The sequence below is a fragment of the Emydura macquarii genome, unplaced genomic scaffold (assembly GCF_026122565.2).
Source record: "Emydura macquarii macquarii isolate MOO-44397 ecotype Brisbane River unplaced genomic scaffold, CSIRO-AGI_Emac_v2 contig_2768, whole genome shotgun sequence".
NCBI lineage: Eukaryota > Metazoa > Chordata > Testudines > Chelidae > Emydura > Emydura macquarii.
The window spans coordinates 9,967,475-9,989,204 of NW_027132905.1; the positions used below are offsets into that span (position 1 = coordinate 9,967,475).

Genomic DNA, 21,730 nt, shown 5'->3' on the forward strand with positions numbered 1-21,730 from the left:
TAACAGCGGAGTTGCACATCACTCCTTCAGCTCAGGATGACCTTGAGCCTGTGATCTTTGCATTCATGATTTACCACCACTTACCATGCAACTGGCACTGAAGAATGCTGAGCTAATGAAATATCTGGCTCCTCTCTCACCTTGCCCTTTTAAAAATCTTATTTATGGATTGTGCAAACAGCTTTCCAGTATTATTGACATTAAGAATAATGTCCACCCTAGTAAGTCATGTGGGGTAATGAAGTGATCTATTGGGAAAACACTTCTCCGACCATAACCACAAAACAAACCATGGGACTAACCTTGTGGAAAGGTCACATGGGAGATGTTGCAACAGTTAAAGATGCAAAAGGAAGGTCCAGTCCTACAAGGTGTTGAGGGCCCCCTGAATGTCCTTCGCTCCTATTGATGTCAAAAGGAGTTGAGGTGTTCAGAATCTCTCCAGTATCTTGCAAGAATGAGCTCTAAGTTATCAAAACCTTTCAGAACAAAGTATTCAGCTGTTATTTAAAATCTGTACAAATAAATGTTCTGTCTTAAATGAGATGTGAGACACAAATTTACATATTGCACTTAGTACCATTTAGGCACCTCATTCATCAAAATTGAAGTATTAATCAGAGATAGTGTAGATAATTAATTGGAAATGTAATTTAACGTCATTATGGTTTGCTGAAAGGTTACCTTCGAATGATTTTTTCCCCTCTGCTTTCTTTCGTAGATTTAGTGGCATTTCATAAAAACGATGGGCATCAAAATGATTTTTCAGCTCACAGAAATACTCTCTACTTATATAATGATAAAGCAAACTTGAATCTTGTGCTGGAGGAACTAAGGGCCAGATTCTCAACTGGATCCAAGTTATGACACCTAATGATTTGGCCCTAAATTTTTCTGTTACTAAAACTGTCATAATTTTAGGAAGCTAAGATTTAACCTTTTCTTTCTTATGTAGGTTTGGCTGAAAAAAAGATTAATATCTTACAATAGTTCTTGTCTTTCTATAGCTTTAGAATCCGACACAACTTAAAAACCTGAAAACAGCTGCATTAAGAATGGTCATTCTTAAGCTCTTATTTGTATTATGGCAGTATCTATAGGACCCTGTCAGGACTCAGGTCTCATTGTGCCAGGCACTATCTAAATAATGGATGTTTTATACTAACTAGTTGATTTTCTTTAAATTATGCCAGATTTCTGCCACCCTTGCACACTATATTCATGCTGTAAAGCACTATTAACCAGGAATAAAGATTTTAAAATCTAGTTTAGTGTGGGGGAAGGAACCCTAAATTATATATGTTGGTATAGGTTTCTTATTGCATCTTCAACCTAAATTATTAGGGTCAAACTTTTCCCAGATGTAATTTCATTAAAGCCAGTGCCGATACATCAAGGATGAATGTGGCCCCCAAAATTTCATGCATTCTTAAAAAAATCAGGTTTACCGAGACTTAGAGTTTAAATTATCTAATATATTGGAATCATTTTTCTCCTTGCTTGCACATAGGTTATGAAGAGTAGGTGTGTGACAGATTTTTCTGAGCTCTCAAGAGATTTCTAGTGTTCAGCCAAGCACTTTGTTCAGTAGTTCCTCTTTTTAAACAGATCAGCCTGCCTAGGTATAGCAACAGACTCACATGGATAAGGACTGCCCATATAAATGTTCGTGGCCTCATTCATATGGTTCTATATATTAGTCTCCCAGATCAGGGGAAAAAGTAATAGCAAAAACTGGTGCCATATCAGCAATAATGGGCCTGATCCAAAGTCCATTGACATCAATGGGAGTCTTTCTACTGAATTCAATGACTTTGGATCATAATTTATTTTAAATTTCGTTTAATATTATACAGCATTTTAAGATGCAATATTTGAGAGTTAAGGGCCAGATTCTGCAGGGAGCATATCATCTTCCATTTAACTATCTCAACCCCTAACTGGACCAACTCAGTGCAAGACATTGTGCTGAGCTCCTCCAAGGCTTTGGTCCTAATTAAACTCCTAGCATCTGGGACTCATGACAAAATGGGAATTTTTGCTCAGTTAAGGATCACAGAACTTGGCCTACAGTTTATATTTCTGGCATCTGAATGAGCTAAACTAAAGAACACAGAGATCTATACTGTGTATTAATATACATTTCAGTATTATGAGTAAAACTAATTAAAATATTGCCAGGCAGTGTTGCTATAAAAATAAGTAATCTGTAAATTGAATCACATTTAAATACCACATTAAAAATCTATTGGTGTTATTGGAAGGCAGTTGTTGTGCTGGTAGTTTTTAATGTTATATGTGGCTATTATTTTACCTAATCTAAGCAATTTAACATCATGTTTCCATGCAGTTAGTTACGAAGTTGAACTGGGCATGGCTAGTTCTTAGATGTTTGAGCTCTGGAGTCATAACTTCAAACAGCAGATTATTTAGAGCTCTCCAGAATTGCAAAATGATACAAAATGCCTCTATAAAAATGTAAGGAAAGGACTGCTGCACCAGAGCAGTTTATAATATGTACTTGTAGCTTATTGATATAGTGACTTGGTTTATTAAACATTTATTTATAGCTCTAATAGCATTACATCTTTGAGTTTCTAATTAGAATTTAGAAAGCCCAATACATTTTGATTTCACCCTGATCTCTTTCAAATTGATAGTGTTTAGAATAATACTGAGGAATAGCAAGGATTTAAGTGTGCTGATGAGTGTGTAGAGCAGCTATAATTGGTGTTTGTTTTATTGACCGAACGCATTCAGGCAGGCAAAATATCTAGGACCAAATTCTGCCCTGGTGGAAATGGGCATAAGTTTTGAAATCCATGGTGTTAGACCAGGACTGGATGTAGTTCTTCACTTGTTTTACAACATTTTTGTATCACCGACTCGCTATTTGTCAAGGTCTGTATTTCACCAGTAACTTGACTGACTTCAATAAATCTGTTTTATTTACTCCTGGTCTTAATTTGGTGACTACCATATAACTTGTTAATGTATGTTGTTCAGTCCTAACCCGTAACCACTGTGCTTGAGTGCTGTGTAAGCCAAATCATTGGCTTCATTAACTAATGATGTAACCATTTGGACCAAGTGCATCTCTTGTTGAAGTAATAGCAAAAATTTCAGCGGGAGCTGGATTAGGCACCAAGGCACCTTTGGTATTTTTATCACAAAAAGTAGCTGTGAGATGTGTGTAAAATATTCTGCAACATAACACCAAAGCCCATAGCTCTCATGGTTTCACACAAATAACTTGGGCCATGTTCACTGAAAGGTTGTTTTTGTTTTATTTTCCTAAGGATGATTCTTTCTAAATCTAGAATCTGGTTCAGTATTTCCCTGAAACAAAGGTGTCTGAGCATGTTTTTTGTTTTTATTTTTAATATGAAACACGGAATTAACTTAGCTGTTTCACCTGATTATGCTTTGAGGAAACTTTGGTTTCATTCAAACTTGAAACTCAAATCAAAACTCAGGAGACTGGGGGACTATGCATCAAGCCCAACTTGAGAACCATTCAAACAGTAATGCCAACCTGGACTGTTTAGCCTGGAGTCCTTGTCCATACCTAGAAATTCCTCCTTTAATGAGGCAGGCACCTTTTGTGAGTCCTGGGCAGTGCAATGCCAATTAAATGATGCTGCCCAAGAGTTAGGAGGGAGCCTGGGGATAGTCCCACGCTAACTCAGTGGCACATGCCTGGAGAGGCTGATGCAGTGTGAAAATAGAATTGCTGCTGTTTCATGGGGAGCACAATTGGTCAGATGGAATGACTTTGGAGAATCTGCTGTGAGGAGATCTTGGAAGGGTTGTCTCTCTTCCTGGGGTACTGTCACAGGATGAAGTGATCTGGGCCATAGCTTGGGAAATAATCTCGTAAATTCTCTTCAAAAAGCAAAACTCTTTAGCTAATTAACAAAGTGCAGAAGCATGTAAAATACATCAAGATTCTGCAACTAGATATGTGTAGACTATCTAATCTATGAAGAGCCCCAGTGAAACCACTGGGGGTCCAGACAGGAGCTGGGGTCTTCCTCTGCAGACTAATTGGTTCAGTCCTGGCTTGGATGGAAAAGTGCCACTTCCTGTATCTCTAATATTACTTTCTGCAGTTCCCTAGGCTTTTCTTAGAGACCCCTACACACTATCCAGGAACTAGTCAACCCAATTCTGTTTAGTCTATGATCTCAGCCTCAGGTGATATGGGAAATGTGTATCTGCTGAAGTCAGATGAACATAGTAAACAGTAGGAGGCAAATAGGGATATCTTCTATAGACATTTGCAGTCAACCATCGGGAAGCCTTAGAGAACTGAACTGAGCATAGATCTCTAGTGGGATTTTCAGAAGCACCTAAGACATAGGAGTACGTGTCCCATTGACTGTCAATTAGACTTATGGTCTAAGGCTAGATTTTAAAAAAAATGTATTTAGGTATTTCTCCATTCAGCATTGCAACACCTAGCTGATTTAGGATCCTAAGTCCCATTGAATTTCATTTCAATATATGTTTCATTGGGGTATAAGTAGTGCAGTGCTGAGCGGATCGACACCTATATATCTTTATAAATCTGTACCTAAGTCTTTAAGACTCTTTCTTTTGACAGTTCCACTCCTTTTCACTACATTATAAACTTTGTTATTTCATGTATTCTTGTAGAGGCTGTAATGGGATAGGTCCTGCCTGTACACACAGGGCAGTCCCTGCCTCAAAGAACACCAGTTCTGTAATCTGTTCTGTGTAGGCATAAAGCCCCTCCCATGTGGAGCAACTTGTAGGATCAAGGCTTGTGAAGAAGAGCAACAAATGAAAGAGAGGGATAAAGTTTTTTTTATGCAGTCCATCCATTGCTTTCTTCAGTCTCTTTCCTACCATCCTCTTCTGCCATACTCTCTTTTCTAGGTCATCTTCATTCAGTTATACATCAAACAATCATACATTAAATAACTAAATTCAAGGAGCCTTTTCCGAGGGAAAATGCATATAATTTGTAAAGTGTACCCACAGGAACTCATTATTTCATCACTTGTGCCATGTGAGTGTAAATAGTTCCACAAGCAATTTTTAAATTAGCTGAAATTTCAGCCGAGTTACTGAATCTGCAAGCTCGAGGGGGGATAGGAGTTGTGTTTTTGTTTTTTGTTTTTTTCCCCACCTGATTGTTTGATAGTTGTCGTCTTGTTCTCAACAGACTTGAAATAATGAAATCAAGAAGGTTTTGGTCACTGCTGGTGTTGCTTGAGGTTTTCCTGTCAGCCACTTGGGGGTGGATGGAATCGGACAGAATCAGAAGGCTTTATTTGGATGCAGGGAGGTTGCAACAAAAGGTACTGTAAATCAGCTGTAGCTTCTGATGTCATTTCATGTTCTTTCCAATGCTTCTTTCAGCTTTTTAAGTGTGGTATGAGAAAAGCAGCGAGCGTCGTATTTTGAAGATAATTATTTGCTAAGTGGAACAATGGAGACACTAACTACGAGCTATATGTTCTATTGAACAGAAGGCTTCACCTTTTCCCAAGCATAGTTTTTTTTTAAAATTATATTCCTATAGTGCTCACAATCTCTAATCTGCTAAATGTTGTAAAAACATTCTTGAAGACATATCCCCTGCCCCAAAGAGTTTACAGTCTAAATTCTCAATCCCACAGGTGGTTCGGTGTTGGTAAAATTCTGTATCCATATGAAACCAGTTGCAGGATTTGGGTCTAAAAGTGTATTTTTATAAGCAATATTAGTAATAGTTAATATTTCACCATTATGTATGGACATTCACCTAAGGATCTAAAATTGGAGAAAGTGGTATTCTCATTTTATAAAAGGGGACGCTAATCCACAGTTGTTTTCTAATGGCTTGCCAAGATCATCACTCAGAAACTTGCCCCACATTTCATTAGATTTCCCAAAACTGAGGCTTGTAATGTAATATGGGAAAATGGAAAGGATTTCTAAAGGTAAACAATAATAGTTCATCATTGCTTACTATTACTAAGACTTCATACTGTCCATTGAGTAACTTTATAGCGTGTTATTTGATCACAAGATATAATTTCTAATTCATTATTATATAATTGCATTGTGATCTTAAACCTACAAGCGCTAGGCCTCTGGGAACTGTGCAAGTAACGGAATCTATATTTTCACTGCTGAAGTTAAAATGTTGGCTTTCTTTGCAATGATTAAACAGACTCTATCGCTATAAACTCTGAATAGCATTCTGCATCAATATTTCAAGGTAAAAATATTCAGACTGTGTCCTTATCAGAGTTCTTGAAGTGAATTTGTTCATCATAATAGATATACAAATAACTAGTAAGCTCAGATTTTAAACTTATTTTTAAATAATGTGGCACTGATCAAACCTGTGGGGATAACAAGAGCATTAATGAACGTTTACTTTTTTTTTAAAAGCATAATGAGACTGTATTTATTTTATTATATTTTGACTTCCTAATTATCATGGATTTGCTAACAGGTTGCCCTATGTTTTCAAATTGGTAAACTCTTGAGCCAGGTTTTTAATTGCATACTTGAGGCATGTTTAATTGTTACATGACAGATTCTATAAAAATATGAGCCATTAAATGCATTTTTATGAAAGAACATTTGTTATACATTTATAAATGTATAACAGGACATTGTTATATAAAAGTTTGTTTCCTGTGTGTGTGTGTGTGCGCGCGCGTCCATGCATGTTCATTCTCTGAATAAGATGGTTTACATGATATGTTTCTCAAGATCTACTATAAGTACACTGATTCACTGCTGGGGAATACTTCAAAAAATCAATTCTGACCGAGTTGGTGATGACACTGCAAAGGTTGGAGCACTCTCTCATTCTCAGAGGCACTCTTTCCTTGATTTTTAGAGCAACAAACATCTGTTACTGCTTTGAGCTTTCCTGCTTCTCCACGCCCTATTAAATCATACATATATATTTCTGCTTTCAAGCACTATGCAAGATACTAGTGCTATACTATTAAATTAATTTTGCAAGTGTGCATTAAGCTCCACTCTTTAGTTTCAAATTATTCTTGCTTTCTTTTTCAAGATAACTAATTGTATCTTGTATGCTTTTTGGATTTAAAAATTGTTGAGCCATTCTTCATGAAGTACATGCTTATTAGAAATTCGGCTTTCTAAAAGAATGTTACTTCTAGAAGTGAAATTTATTAATCAGATAATTTAGTATAATAGTTTTTATATTAAAATACATAAAAGACATTCATTTGTTTGATCATGCTCTAAAACCATACAGTTATTACACCAATTACTTGATTTTGCTCGGGGTGAAAGGATATGAGCTATTGATGTATTTGTTCAAAGACTGGTAAAGGATTTACAAGAAGTGTGAATATTATTAAAATATTGAAATGATTTTTATGTACAAAGGCTGTAGTTGAAATAGCTTCAAGGGGTATAACATTTATAAATGCAGATTTAAAAAAGTAGCACAGAAGGCTTGTTCAACAAGCAATACTGTTTGTACAGTTAGGAATAGAATACAAATAGGAATCTGAAAATGAATTACATGCAACTCCATTCCAGACAAATCAGTGGAATTGTGAAATAGCTGGCCATTCTCTTTTAATTTCTTTCAAAATATATGCATTCCCCCTTTCAAAAAGTACAGCTTGTTCATGCCACTGTTTATCACAATAAAAACTATTCAGGAAGTTCCTATTCTCTTTTGGCTGTATTTGCTTCTGTTTTATTTTTTTATTTCCTGTCTTATAACATGAGAAACTTTACTGTTCTATAAACGAAAAACGTGTAGTTTCTCGTAGTTCATTGGGTTAGAACCCATGACAGAGAGTTGCTTTACATGGTAGCAGCAGTTCATGAGAAATGTTTAATTATCAAACACATGGTTTCTGATTTATATACAATTGCTGTAATTCTACTAGAAGACATTCTAACCATAGAATGCTAAATGGAAAAATTCCTAAGCTGTAACTAACTAAAATTACTCCTTAAAGTTAATTTTCTTAGCATAAGTAAAGGACTATTATATAGATCAAATTATCTTAAGTATATTTTTAATTAAATGTTCTACAGAATTCTTCAAAACAAGGGTAAAGGACCCAGTAAGGGTCACCAGTCTTCACAAATGTTTACCCTGATCTACACAGGAGCCAGTTTACTGAATCAAAAATGTATTGCTTAATTTATGTTCAAATTGCTACATCTATTTCTTGCTGGTCTATAGTAGAAGTTATTGTGGTTGTGCTTTGCATTTATAAAGCAAAAGTAAGACTTGGGGCCATGGACTACGCCCTACATATGCGATATATATCACCCTTATGTCTGACAAATCTAAATCTATATTACTATGGCAGTGTGATTTTCTTGGTGCTCAGCAATCCACCTCCTTAAAATTATAGGACATTCTTGAGGTAATAAAATCATATTTCTTCTTTGAGTAGTACTTTAATTAGAATAGTAATAATATACAAACACGTTTATTGGGTGTAAGGTCCTATGGATGCATAAGAAATTAAAACTAACACTACAACTTACTTTAAAAACCCAACAGTATTATTATTTATTAAGCACCAGCAGTGTGATCCAGCATGTCACAATCTGTCAGAAGTTCAGTCTTTAATAGCATGATTCTACAAAGTGTTAAAAGCTCTTGCAAGAGTGCCGTCTACTCCCATGAACTTCCATTGGTGTTGAGGGAGTTCAGCTTCCTTGAATAGGATTAAAAAAGTCTACTTAACCAGGACATGGGAGCAAAATGCATTGAGTCTTTTAGAGGAAGTTTCTCTTTTAGAACACTTTTAATAGATGGGTGACAATTTTACTGAAAGGGGTGGGCTTTGTGGAGGAAGTAAGACTGAAACATTGGGCAATAGATTCTGAATCCCAGAAGTTGGAAAAATCCCCAATAGTTACTCTTTTATCCTGGGGAAATAAAAAGACAACCATCCAAAATCCACATATCTAAGAAAATTATAATGTCTTCAGTTTCAATCAAAAGTAAGGCTTCTCAGAAAACAATTCCATTTCACAAAAAGTTTTGAGGCTTCAACACTTGTTTTCATTTCAATGTGGAACAAAACCAAGACCTTTCGGGAAAAAAAAGTTGCAAAAAAAGTCCCCATAAGTCATTGATGCCCTAGCAGAGCACAGTTCAACCCCTGCTTCAAATCAGGGACAGCAGGGACCTGAACATGGGTCTCCCAATTCCATGTGAGTGCCTTGGCCACTGGCTGTTTTGGTCCATCTCTTTTAGACCTGAAATTCCATCCTGGACCGAAGAAACATTTTTATCAAAACTGGTATGTTTTCCCATGAAACATTAAGGTTTTGATGAAACAACCTATTTTGAGAGAAAAAGGTTTGTCAACTTTTTTTTGGACTGGCTCTAGTCACAAGGAAGCTACTGACAAATTCTTTTTTTAGTATTTTTTAAATTATTTTTTAGTAATACATTGAATAACTGAGCTCTTAACATTGGGTTGTTCTCACATATAGCAAAAAGTAAGTTATTTAAAACTAGACCGTAACGTATGGAATTTAAACATTACAGACTTAAAAACACACACAATCAATCTGGGATGTTATGAAGATGGTATATGAAATCTCAACCCCTACTGAAGTAAGATCATTTTGCCATTGATGTCAATGGTGCCAGGATTCTGTCCACACAGGATGTTGCAATGTTCAGACCACCAAGGGGGGCTGTCATATTTTTGTTAACAACTTGGACCATCAATTGAAAACAGGAATGTGCCTGAACTGCAGCTGCAGAAGAGACTGCTTGGATTCTAATGACCCTGAATGTTTGGAATATTAATGCTCTAACTAAAAGTAGGGGGCTTCTAGGCGCTTTCCTACTGGGGAAAGAAATAAGAAACCTTAGAGGTTTTTAGTTACTCTGGTAGCTGCAGTACAAACTGATGTTGGCACTAAGAAATCAAACGTTGGTAAATTCCCATAATGTCACAGTCAAGTGGCTGTGAAAAATCACATTTGGATTGGAAAATGCTGGTAGATTCTTACAGGAGAGTTTAAAATCAGGCTAAAAATGTATGTTGTTGAAATTCTCTTCACTTATCTAGTTCAGGCAGTTATGTGATGGAGGGATACACTTTCTGATATTCCTATTGATAAACCACTTTACATTTCAGAAATAAACAGGTACCATTTCCCCTGCTAAGGTTAAGTCTGCTAAGTCCATAGTATATTTATGGAAACATGTGAAGGGGATGGGCAAACCTCCCATTAGTGTATCAAGATTTTTGTATTCAAGAAGAGTTTTAGATGAGAAAGGAACTGTAAAAATGCAGATGTATCCTAAAGCAAGCTTCCAGTGAGCTTTCCTATGATGGTGTAGAGATTTATTGAGCTATACCAGGGTTTGTTATCTGAGTTTTAGAAACTGTAGTGAGTAAAATCAGAGGTGCAGCAATTGTCTCAATTACATACTGTATGGTGAACAGATGACACTGTATGATTTGAGCCATCAGAGCTTCTCTGAATGTTTATATGAGAAAAGTCAAATTTTAAATTGACAACTTCTATGCTGAAACTGAGCTTCCTCAAACAATAGTGCATTTTTTCCCCCCAGCCTGGTTCAGAAAATACTGAGGGCATATTTTGTGCTTCATTAGCATCTTTTATAATTTACAGTAAGTTCATAACTGTAAGCAATAAAAATAAACTCAATAAAATAAAATAAAAGCCTACCAACTGTTGGCAAACTACTGAAACTATCCATTCCTTTAGGGTTCTACTATGCTTTTCAGGCCTCTTGCTTATGATAGGGCAGCACAGAGGTATACTGCTTTGCAGAAGATCCAGAAGGCAGCATGCCTCCTAGAACTCTCCCTAGCATAGGTAAGGAGCATTGCTGCTGCGTCCACTGTGCACGCCCACTCTTGCACCATTCCCCTAGTTGTGCATCCGTACAACATCTAGTCTCTTACTGTCCGTTGTCTCAAGAAACTTGGAAAAACAACTACTTTGTATGCTATCCTTTCTTTCCATGGAGCTATGCCTGCAGGGAATATGGTCCATTATATATTGCAGAGTTGTAGTACAACAGGGACAACACAGGAGACAGGCTTTGGGAGTTTCAGTTTAGAAACTTTTTTTTTAAAAAAAAAGGATCTTCTAGATGTAAAATGAACTGAAAAGGTGACTGCTTACTGTCTGCTATTTAAGACCAAAGTCATAGGAGTTGGCACCAATCCTGAATTTATCCCTTGTGCATCCTATATCTTACTGAGTTAAACTGAAATGTGTAGGAGAAAGATTATTACTGCCGTGTGGCTCAAAAGCTTGTCTCTCTCCCCAACAGAAATTGGTCCAGTAAAAGATATTACCTCCCTCACCTTGTCTCCCAGGACTGTCATGGAAAACAGTCTACATATCTCAATAGGTTGTTCCAGTGAGCAAAAGCTTATATGAGTACTACAGTGTTTGTTTGCTTTTGTCTGTCTAGCAGAATTATTACTGTCAGCGGGAATGTTTATAGCACTGAGAAAAGTGTCCATTAGTGTAATGCTCCTGAATAGCAACAGGTGGTTCTGACACATTGTTTTCCATGTGCTCACATCAAAACAGTGGCAGCTCTAAAAACAAAAATGCCAACAAAATCTAGTTGAAGAAATGAACAAACATACCCTCTTGAGGTTCCAGACCAAATCAAAGCAGGTTATATTTTAAAGATTTACTTTAAAGAAAATAAACTTTTTAAAATGGGGAAGGTGAAAAAGAACAAATACATCCAACCAAATTTTCAAAAATGGCCATTGATTTATTTTTGGGGGCCTCACTTTCTGGGTGTCGAATGGGAGAAATCTGCCATCTGACTATTTTCAGAGCTTCTGATTACCAGCACCTCCCACTGAAACCAGTGGTATTGTGTATGTGCTCAGCATCAAACCTTCTATTCTAAAGGTATGTCCACTGTGTTCACAAATAAATCTCCTGTCCCACAAAAACAAACAAATAAACAAAAAACCCCAGTGTTCTTAACTCTACTCACAATAGCAATGAAGACAACTTGGGTTTTAATTTGGGTTAGCAGTTCAAGTCAAGATGCCTTGTCTTCACTGCTATATTAACCTGACTTGGCTAACCTGAGATAAGAACACACTTTGGCAACGCAAATATACCCTCAGGGTGAAATCCTGCCCCAATTGACTTCACTGGTCCCAGGATTTCATTCTAATTACTTGACTCTTGAACCCAATCCATTAACTCTTGACTTTTGAGCCGAATCCATTAACTACTCTTTGATGGGAACTCTGAGCCTATCATTGTAAAAACAGGTGAAGCAGAAGTACTTTAGATTGAATCTATAATTCTCAACCAATGCATTATGTAATGCATTGCTCCACTGTCTGTAACCTTGGCTACCAGGGTTGCACTTACTGCCATGATTTCAGGACTTAGTGGCTTTACCATCACAAAATGCCCTAATTGAAAAGTATTACTTTGAACCTGATTCCTTAATGTAATTGCTTCATATTAATTCAAAAAATCATAATGGAAATGTGATTCTGAAATACCAATCCCTGCCTGTTCTTTCAAGTCTGCCCCAAGCTATGAACATAGTTCTGTTGTGTTATAGGTATTATAATTAAAGTAAATGGCAGTGTTAATGCTCTCAGTATAGCAAAGAACTTTGAGGCTTGACAACTGCAATAGTTCAAAATATTAGTTAAATGTGTGTTTACGTATATAATAAAGCTGCTGTTCAGCTCATAGATATCAAACAGGTCATAGCTGCTTTTAATACTTTACCTGTACCTTGCCTAGCCTAGTTAATTTTTTGTACCTGAGTATAAATTGAAAGTGGCTTCTAATTGAAGGGAAGTTGTGTCTAACTTGAATACAGTATGGTTGATGCATTATTTTTTTACACTTGGCAAAATGTAAGCATCTGTCTCAGGCTGTATATTCATGCAAGATAAGCTCCCATGTAATACTTTTTTTTAATGTTTCAGTGCATTTTCTGTGCTGCGAATGTCATTTCAGAGTTCTGCACCTTGATAACTGCTGGTTTGGAGGATGGGGTGTGGCTTATTTAGGAAAATGTCTGTGTTGTGCAGCAGAAACGCTTTGAAGCTGATATATTTAATACAGACAGTATTTTTTTAAATTAAAGCCTGGTTGAGCCACAGCACAGAGTCTGAAATTGCCAGTGTTGCAATACAATACTTCTATATACAAACATAGGGAAATACTGGGAGAATTACCTATATCTTTATATCAGTCTATTTTGATTCCCAAGCAAACACAATTAGCTTGAATGTTCTATAGTCAGACATATATTATTAGTAGTAATTTTGTTGGGGTTATTTTATGGGTGTGTGCAAGGTCTTTTTTATTTTTTAAAATAATACAATAACCTTCTGGATAAAGTGGCTACCTTTTATATTAATTTGATAGGGTAAACGGATACCATAGATCTGGCAGTCTTGGAATCTTCAGGACGATATTGCTATTTAACAACAGCATCCTCAAAAACATGTTGAGGGATAACCACCAACCCAGAGATTCCAATTAAACTATTCCAATTGGAATAATTTTAACTTGCCTTGAATCTATTGGTCAAATACCACATCTGTGTTCCATAATAAATATCCAGTGCCAAGAGAAACTACAACCTGGCAAAACAGAAAGTCTTCAGCTGTGAAATGTTTTGCCTGTTCTTCTACATCTGTTGTATCTAGTGGTGGAAGTGTGGTTCAGCTGCATGCAAGGCTGCAGACCTCAGTGAAGATGATGTCCCTGCATCCACTTACATTGGTGTAAATCATAAATGTCACTAGGCTTGTATCAGTGTAAGTGAAAAAGAATCTGGGCCTATGTGTGCAGTAAGGTTCACCTAGTAATTGTTGTGTCTAAGGACCTTCAATACCTGTGTATATAAAGACCTTTCAGGGTCATCTTAGTTCCTCATTAGAAACTTCTGGCAGACGGGGATTGAGGTATTTAGCCTTAGATAACATTTCATGTCAATCCAAAACACTTCTAGCAGAGACAATAAGATTCCACATGTACCTACCCCCATCTGTTGTGGACCCTGCCACTTCGTGTACATTGAAACACACCCCAACTGATTAGTGATGAGCAATGACAACTTGGTGGCTGTAGGAGAGTGGTGAGCCCAAAAAGCAGGAATTGTAAGTGTTTGAATTCATTATAAACCTTTTCACTATGTTGCACTTGGAATGAGGACTCACATTGGAGATCATGGTTAAATTTGCAAATCACTAGCTTGCAGTTGCTTTAAACATTGAGCCCAAAACAACATGGTACCCCAAATGGAGGAACTTGGGAGAGGAAGGGGAAGAAGCAGTGAATACCGTATTTCCCCATGTATAAGACGCTCCCATGTATAAGACGCACCTTAATTTTGGGGCCCGAAATTTGAAAAAAGGTGTATTACGGTACATCAGTGTATTACGGCCCTGGGGTAAGTACCACTGTATAAGACGCACCCAGTTTTTAGACCCCAAATTTTTCGAAAAAATGTGCGTCTTATACATGGGGAAATACGGTACATACTGCCTGTGTTGCAAAGTAATACCCATTAAAAGACTGAATCAAATTACTGATCCCCAGAAATTCCAGTTGTATTAATTAGAAGAAAACACCCCTGTTTTCTATCCTAACAAATCAGCAGCCAGGAACTTGCCTTTCCTGACTCCAAACATAACTGTGACTAATTACTAACCTTACAAAGCACTGTCACTCATGTCTTTAAATCCAAGAAATTGCATGCAGCCATGCTAATTTAATAGAGAGCTAAAGTGTGTGTGGGGGAGGTGGAGAGAACAATTACAGTTATAAAAATCAGGAAATGGAATCTTCGTGTGCTTTGCCAATAGTATTCTTATGGTTAATTTTGTTAAAGATGTAGCTTGCTATCATGGATGACAGTAAGAGCTAGTTTATGCCTACCTTTTTGGATGCACATTGGGAAAGAGACCCTTCCCCCACTCCAGGCAGAGATACACTTGCTGTGGTCTGCAGAGCACAAGATCGGCTCTGTCTCTACTACCCTGGAGGTGCCTTGATGGGCAGGAGGGTGGTAGGCCCATAAGTGCACCACCATATCTCCCCCAGCAGGGCTGTGGCCAAACAGCGCAATCTAGTTCCAAATGTATGATGTTACCATTTCATATTTATTTAGGGTAGTGCCCATGGCACTTTCTAGGCATTCAAGAAGAGATGTTCCCTGCCTGAAAGGCTCAAAGTTCAAGGACAGATAAATAGACAGAACTTAGGAGAAGGGCCAAAAACCAATTAGAAATTTGTTTAAAAAGTTGCCTAGATTCTATTTAGACAACACAATTTCTTGCCTTTTTTGTGGGGGTGGTTTTTTTTGTGCAAGAGTAACTTTTTAACATTGCACTAGCAGATTTTTGAGTTGCACTTTGATATAAAAGGTGCCTTTTTTATAAGTAGTTTATGAAAGGTTAATAAATGATTATCACTTATGATATTCTTCGGGTCAATAGTCTACTTGTAACTATGTAGAACAGTTGTACGTACATACACATAAAGCTCATTTCTGTAACTAGATATATAAAACAATATTTATTAATTTATTAATCCTTTACAACTGTTAATGAATGTACCCTACTTTGATGCTAGATCTTACCTTTCTAAAACATCAAACCAAAACCCCCAAACTGAACTTCTGGCAAGTTTGCACTTGTATTTTAACTTTGTTTTTTGGGCCCACCTCTATTCTAAATGTGCATGGGTCCATAATGTTAACCAGTAGACTGAGGATTAAATTAGCTTCATTTCCAAATGACCTACCCAAGTTGACACTGTAATAATTATTTTATGTAGGTAAGTGGTTCCACACACAATTAGTTTATTTCACCCAGTTATTCATTAGGCATAAAGGAAAATTTTTAGACATATTAAGGAAGAACTTTCATAAGGCACTGGATTGAGCTCACCACATTGCTAACCGCTATGACAATCCAGGTCATGTAGATTACTTGTTCAGTGTGATTACCTTCCAAATCAAAATGTTAATTAGTTTTTAATTTGTTACTTTGCCAGTAACATAAAACTGGGAGGTGTGTTTATAGTCTCTCTGGTCTCTTAATGTAATTTGTGTGCAATCTAACAGCCATAACAAGTTGAAATGGTCAATTACTAATTAACATTTTGAAATGGTCAATTACTAATTAACATTTGTTTAATAAAGTTAGCTTGACATGTACAAGGCTAATTTTTTGTGACATTAACACAAGGCTGATATTTATTTATTCTAACTTGTATTTGTTTTCCTGTATTACTTCTGGTAAAATACATTCAGATTTTGAAATTGCAAAGAGAAACTGGAATATCCCATAGGGATATATAATTAAAACAAGAAATGTTAAAGAACCAAAGACTTCTAACATATAATTGAAGTCTTAAATGAATCCACCAAAGACTAAATTAAGGGCCCAAACCAGTGAGGTATTGAATACTTTTCGGAAACAGTTAGCATATGTCAACAATCTCTCTCTTGTGTGTGTATTTAAAAAAAACCCCAAAGCCAATATGTGATCAAACAGTAATAAATGGAATTTGAGCCACTTTGTCAAACTATCTATTATTTGTGAACATTTATCTGATTCATAAGAACATTTGCACATCATGAAAGTTTCATGAATTCATGCTGGAAGTGTCTTTTTACTATTTGTCATTCTCTTGTTTAACAAGCTTGTCATTAAGCAGGTCAAAAAAAAATTTCTAACAGTTTTCTGTTGGAAAATACTGATTTGACCAAATTAAAACATTTCATGAGAAGTACTGATTTTGTCAATTTTTACAGGAAATTATTGAAACATTCCATTTAGACTTTGTCATTATAGATTATAATATCCTGGAATGTAATAAGTCAATGTTTTGGCTGTTATATTGTATTATAAATTATAACAAGTCAAAATGATAAAATCAAAATGAAATATTTTGTCCTTCTCAAATCATTTCCATAGGTCAAAACAAACTAGTTTAGAATATTTTTTTCATGAGAAATTACAGAACTTCAGCTATTTATTCCAATTCAGGATAGAAACAAACATCAAAATCTTGGAACTTCCTGCAGAACAGTTTTTCAATATTTTTTTTTTTTGGCCAGCACTACCTGTTATCCAGTTAGGGACACCATGAATAACAGCTAGCACAGGTTATTATAGCAGTGAAAACAGCACAATGCTGGATTCAGAGTGGGCTGGTGAGCTGAATACCCAGGATCTATGCCAGGTGTATATTACCCATGCCGAAACTTACATAGAGCTTTTTTTTACTCCTGTTAAGTCAATGACAAGGGATCATGAGGAAACCCTATCCTGTATTACTGAGTGTTGCTTCGTGCCCGACAGATTCCTTCTAATTAGCACCAGGAAAAAGGCCTAAGAGGGGAATATTTAGCTGAGAACCTCATTTGTTTATGGATAAGTCCAGTCTTAGAGACGTTCACTCTTTGCCTCTTTTTATCTTGTGCCCTTTTGAGTAAGGAAGCTGATGCTTAAACATTATTTCTTCTCAGGACAGAGGTCAGGGCAAAGTTCTTTACCTTATTCACCCATATGCGTAGCTTCTACTTACAAAAAAAAAATTGCACTCCTTGCTCTACATAGAGTAACGGCTTACAGTGTTAGGCCAAAGTGTGTGCGTGAAGATATATTGATATAGAATGTGTGTATTATTTCACTGTACACACACACACTACAAATAGGCATGTTTGATATATAATTATTTGTTATTGTACAAAGGCTTCATTTTCCTTCATCTAGGTTAACCAGCATAACTCTGAGATGGTTTTGCTACTCAATCCATCCTCAGAGTATCAAATAAAACCTTTTATGACACCTTTGTCATCATGCATCAGACTGTGCGCATTAGGTTATATAGCTATATCTTACCTTTCTCTGTCACACTGGAGACATGCCTATGTCACTAAAAAGGAATATATTCTGCCTAAAATTGGTGGGGAGGTTTTTTGTTTTGTTTTTTCTCTCAAGGAAATCTGAGAGACCATTTCAAATGTGCTGCGTTTATCTGCAGAAGCCATGGTGCAACATTAATCAAAAGACTAATACACAAAGTAGCCATTGTTTCTTAGTGTGACAGCTTGAGACACACTTTTATAGCAGCAGAAAAGTTTTGTGCAAAAATATCAAATTGCATATGCATTCGTCCAGGTGTCTGAAGTGAATCAGTACTATACATTGGCTCAGGCGAAGTAAAGCTGTGTTGTAGTAGCTAGGGAGAAAAAGCCATCTGAAGAGTATGCTATTTCCATTATATTTTTTCCATCTCAGGTAGTAATAGTAATTCACAGCTGCTGATGCTACATCTACTTTCAAGTCATAAGATTGGTTAGTCCTTCAGAAGGGCAGGCCTTGAATAGATAAATGCCTTGTGAATAATGATACATATTACATTGATTTCAGCATAAACAAGTATTATGCAGTTCAAATACACAGTTAAATTAGACCTTTACAGAACTGTATTTTTTATTTTAAGTTAGTTCAATTAACTATCATTAAAAAGAATAGGTGCTAAAAGTTAACCTTCATGAATAAAGCTGTTGTGTTATATTAGATAAATGCTATTTTTAATGATTTGCAAGCCACATTCCTGTAAAGGTTTTGTAAAATGAATGAAAAATCTGAAACAAATTCCCCTCTTCAAAACATATGATTTATGCTGCGATAAAATTAGACTTTTAGTTAAAGAAATTTGCAGTCATTAAATGATGCCCATGAAATAAGGCTCATTTATAACCATCTGCTTTACAGATTCTGTGGAAAATTTATTCTTCCTCAGGCTATGCATCCAAGTACTCTAGTGTCATTTCTGTCAAGTAGTTTGGTTCTGCACCAGTATATTATCAAACTTCCTTGTGCTTTTACTTAAGAGGAATAATAATAAATGCTTTAAAGAAAGGTGAAGTGCTTTATTCATGAAGAGATGGTTGAACACACAAGGTCATAGTCTCATCTCAGTTATACCACTGTAACACGTCTGACTTTGTGAACCTTCTCTGGATTTACCCTAGAGTAATCTGAGATTAGAATGTATCTGCAACAGTTCTGTACCTGGAAGCAACAGGTACAAGGCTTTCTGCAATTTAAACCAGTCTGATTGGTGACATGTCCTGATGAGATTTAATAATCTATTACATAATGATAGATAGCTCTTATTAGGGCTCTTCATCCATATATGTCAATATACTGAGGCATAATGAGAAGTTGCTTGCCTGAGGTCATCCATCAGGCAAATAAGAAGATAAACTTGAGTGCTGTTCCCACCATGGCTCCTCCAGCACAAACAGTGAAAACCTTCCAAAGCCTCTCTCCCCATCCAGCAGCAACAAAAGCCTGTGGGCAAACCCTATCCCAGTTGTGGAACACTCTTTCTAACCAAGTTTTCTATGTAGCTTTCAAAATCTTGAGTTTGCTTTTCCACACCATGAACCTGGATGAATTTTTGCCTTAGTTTTTCTTGTTTCTTAGTTTTTGTGTGTTGTGGGTTTCTCTGTGGAAAGAAAATGAGAATATACTTGGGTTTCTGCCCACGAAAGCTTATGCCCAAATCAATTTGTTAGTCTTTAAGGTGCCACAGGACTTTTGTTGTTTTGCTAAAAACAGACACATGGCTACCCCCTCTGGAACTCTATGGAAAGAGATGATTTAACTTGAGCTTTTTTAAAAGCCTAAAGCACTTCTATTCTAGTAGCTAATGAGGAATGATGGCTTGAAGTCTAATGTCACATTTTCCTATAGCTTTTTGACCACGCATTTTCACCTGCATTTTGTTTGTGTTTTAATATTTGGCTTCATCAGAGTTGTAGTTTAAAGAGCCAATATGGTACAAGAACAGAGAGGAACTCCCATGTAAATTTCACAGAGAATGTTTTTTTTTTTTAAACTGAAATACCGAAACAAGTGTGTTTTTTAAAAATATCTGTTCCCTTAAATGTTTCATGGAGTATGGTTGTCTTCATTTTCTTTTGATCAACATAATGGTTGTAATTACTATTACAGTCTCTAAACCTTTAAGCTATGAAGAATTCAAACAAGTTGTTAAAAAGAGGGGCTCCAGGGGAAACTTCAGTGTTCTTCACTTTTGCACATACTATGTACACAAAGTTAATGATATCTGAGATCTTTCTATCTTGTGCTCCATCTCTCAAACAGCAATATTGTGAAAAGCTTTGAGAGGCCCCTGGGAGTGTAACTGCCTACGTGTTTCAGAGCTTCACTGTATAAAGAGAATAAATGCTTAAAAAGTCTCATCCTAATCTGGCTGCCTTCTTACACATCCCTCTAGATCACAGAGGTTGTACCTGTTGAGAATATTTTAATATTATAAGGAAACATCCAAACATAACTGGGTTTTTTTTAAAATTTGGCCTGGAGTTAGATGAGCCTTGCCAAGTGTGATATTCTTTATTTTCTTAGTTTGACTTACATTTCCTTTCACTCTAGTTAATGATATGGAGGATAATCTGTTTCAAACAGTACATGTGAATTTTCCAACCAGCCCTTTAACTTCATTGAGGATTATTATTTAAGAAACCAGGCCAAGATTCTGCACTATAAGGCAACTGTTCAGGTTGGAACCTCTCCTTCAAGGGGTGTCACTACCAGAAAAGGAAGAAGGTGTCACTGAAGGAATTGTTACACACAAAGTTTGTGCACTGAGTATATTGCATACAAACCTATAACTAACAAAGCTCTAAATCCTGTAGCCTTCTTTCGAGCAAATTTCCCATGAGGTTCAATGTGACATTTGCTTGGGGTGGGTGAACAAAGAAGATTTGGGATTAGAAGCTTTAACAGTTGGAAATCCTTGGGATACTCAGTTGTTTTTGAAGTCTGTCCATCTTGAATGTTGGATAATCAGGCTTAGCAGAATTTGATTTTTTTTTTTTTTTTAAATAATTTTGGCAGATATCAATGTTTGTTTTTAAGTACTGTTTCAGATTTCTCTCTCAATTTTCACCATTGTGTGAAATTATGGGAGGGTCAAACAATTATTTAATGAAAGTATACAGTGAGATGATAAAGTTAAGCTTTGTAAACTGTTAAAACACAAATTGTTAATATCATGTCAAAATATACAAAGTAAATATCCTGAGATCAACAAATCATAACTTCTTAAAATATACTATTCATTCCTTAGTCCATTTGTAACAAACTTAAATCAAAAGTCTAAATCATTGGATTTTCTTCTGTAAATTTTCAAGCGGTATTTTTCTTACATTGCCTGTCTGTAAATTTCAATGATTATAGATGGAAATGTTTTTCATTGTTTTGCGTGAATGAAGTGAAATCCCTTTTTACCAACATTTACTGATAAAAATCTAATCCTTCTAAGCATCTAAGTGTAATATTCCCCAAAGGAGGGATGAATCATTATTTTATTATTTCTATTATGGTATCCCTAAGAACCCTAATCAGGAATTAAGTCCCATCGTACTAGGCATTATACAAACAAATAATACAAGGACAGCCCCTGCCCCAGAGATATTACTATCGTATATTGTGTAAATACTAGAGGGATGAATAAATAGACAAATAGGACAGAGGACAAGGTAACAACAGAGAGAGTTGTTTTTGCATTAGTAACTAGCATGGTCTCAATAGTCTCAAATAGTCACAGCTTTAATCGAAGTTTGTATATGGATTTTAGTTACTGGAACCACCAAAGTTCAAAGGATTTAAACTAAACATTCTTCTTCGAATGC

The 21,730-nt window shown here is 36.1% G+C and overlaps 1 protein-coding gene across 2 annotated transcripts in view; it reads left to right on the plus strand.

Moving 5' to 3' along the window:
* FSTL4 (follistatin like 4) overlaps nucleotides 1-21,730 on the plus strand; it is a 431,301-nt gene that overhangs the window by 18,109 nt on the left and 391,462 nt on the right. For both annotated transcript variants that reach the window (XM_067566476.1, XM_067566477.1), the window contains exon 2: nucleotides 5,192-5,327. In XM_067566476.1, the coding sequence (XP_067422577.1) occupies nucleotides 5,192-5,327 (136 nt within the window). The remainder of the gene's footprint in view (nucleotides 1-5,191; nucleotides 5,328-21,730) is intronic.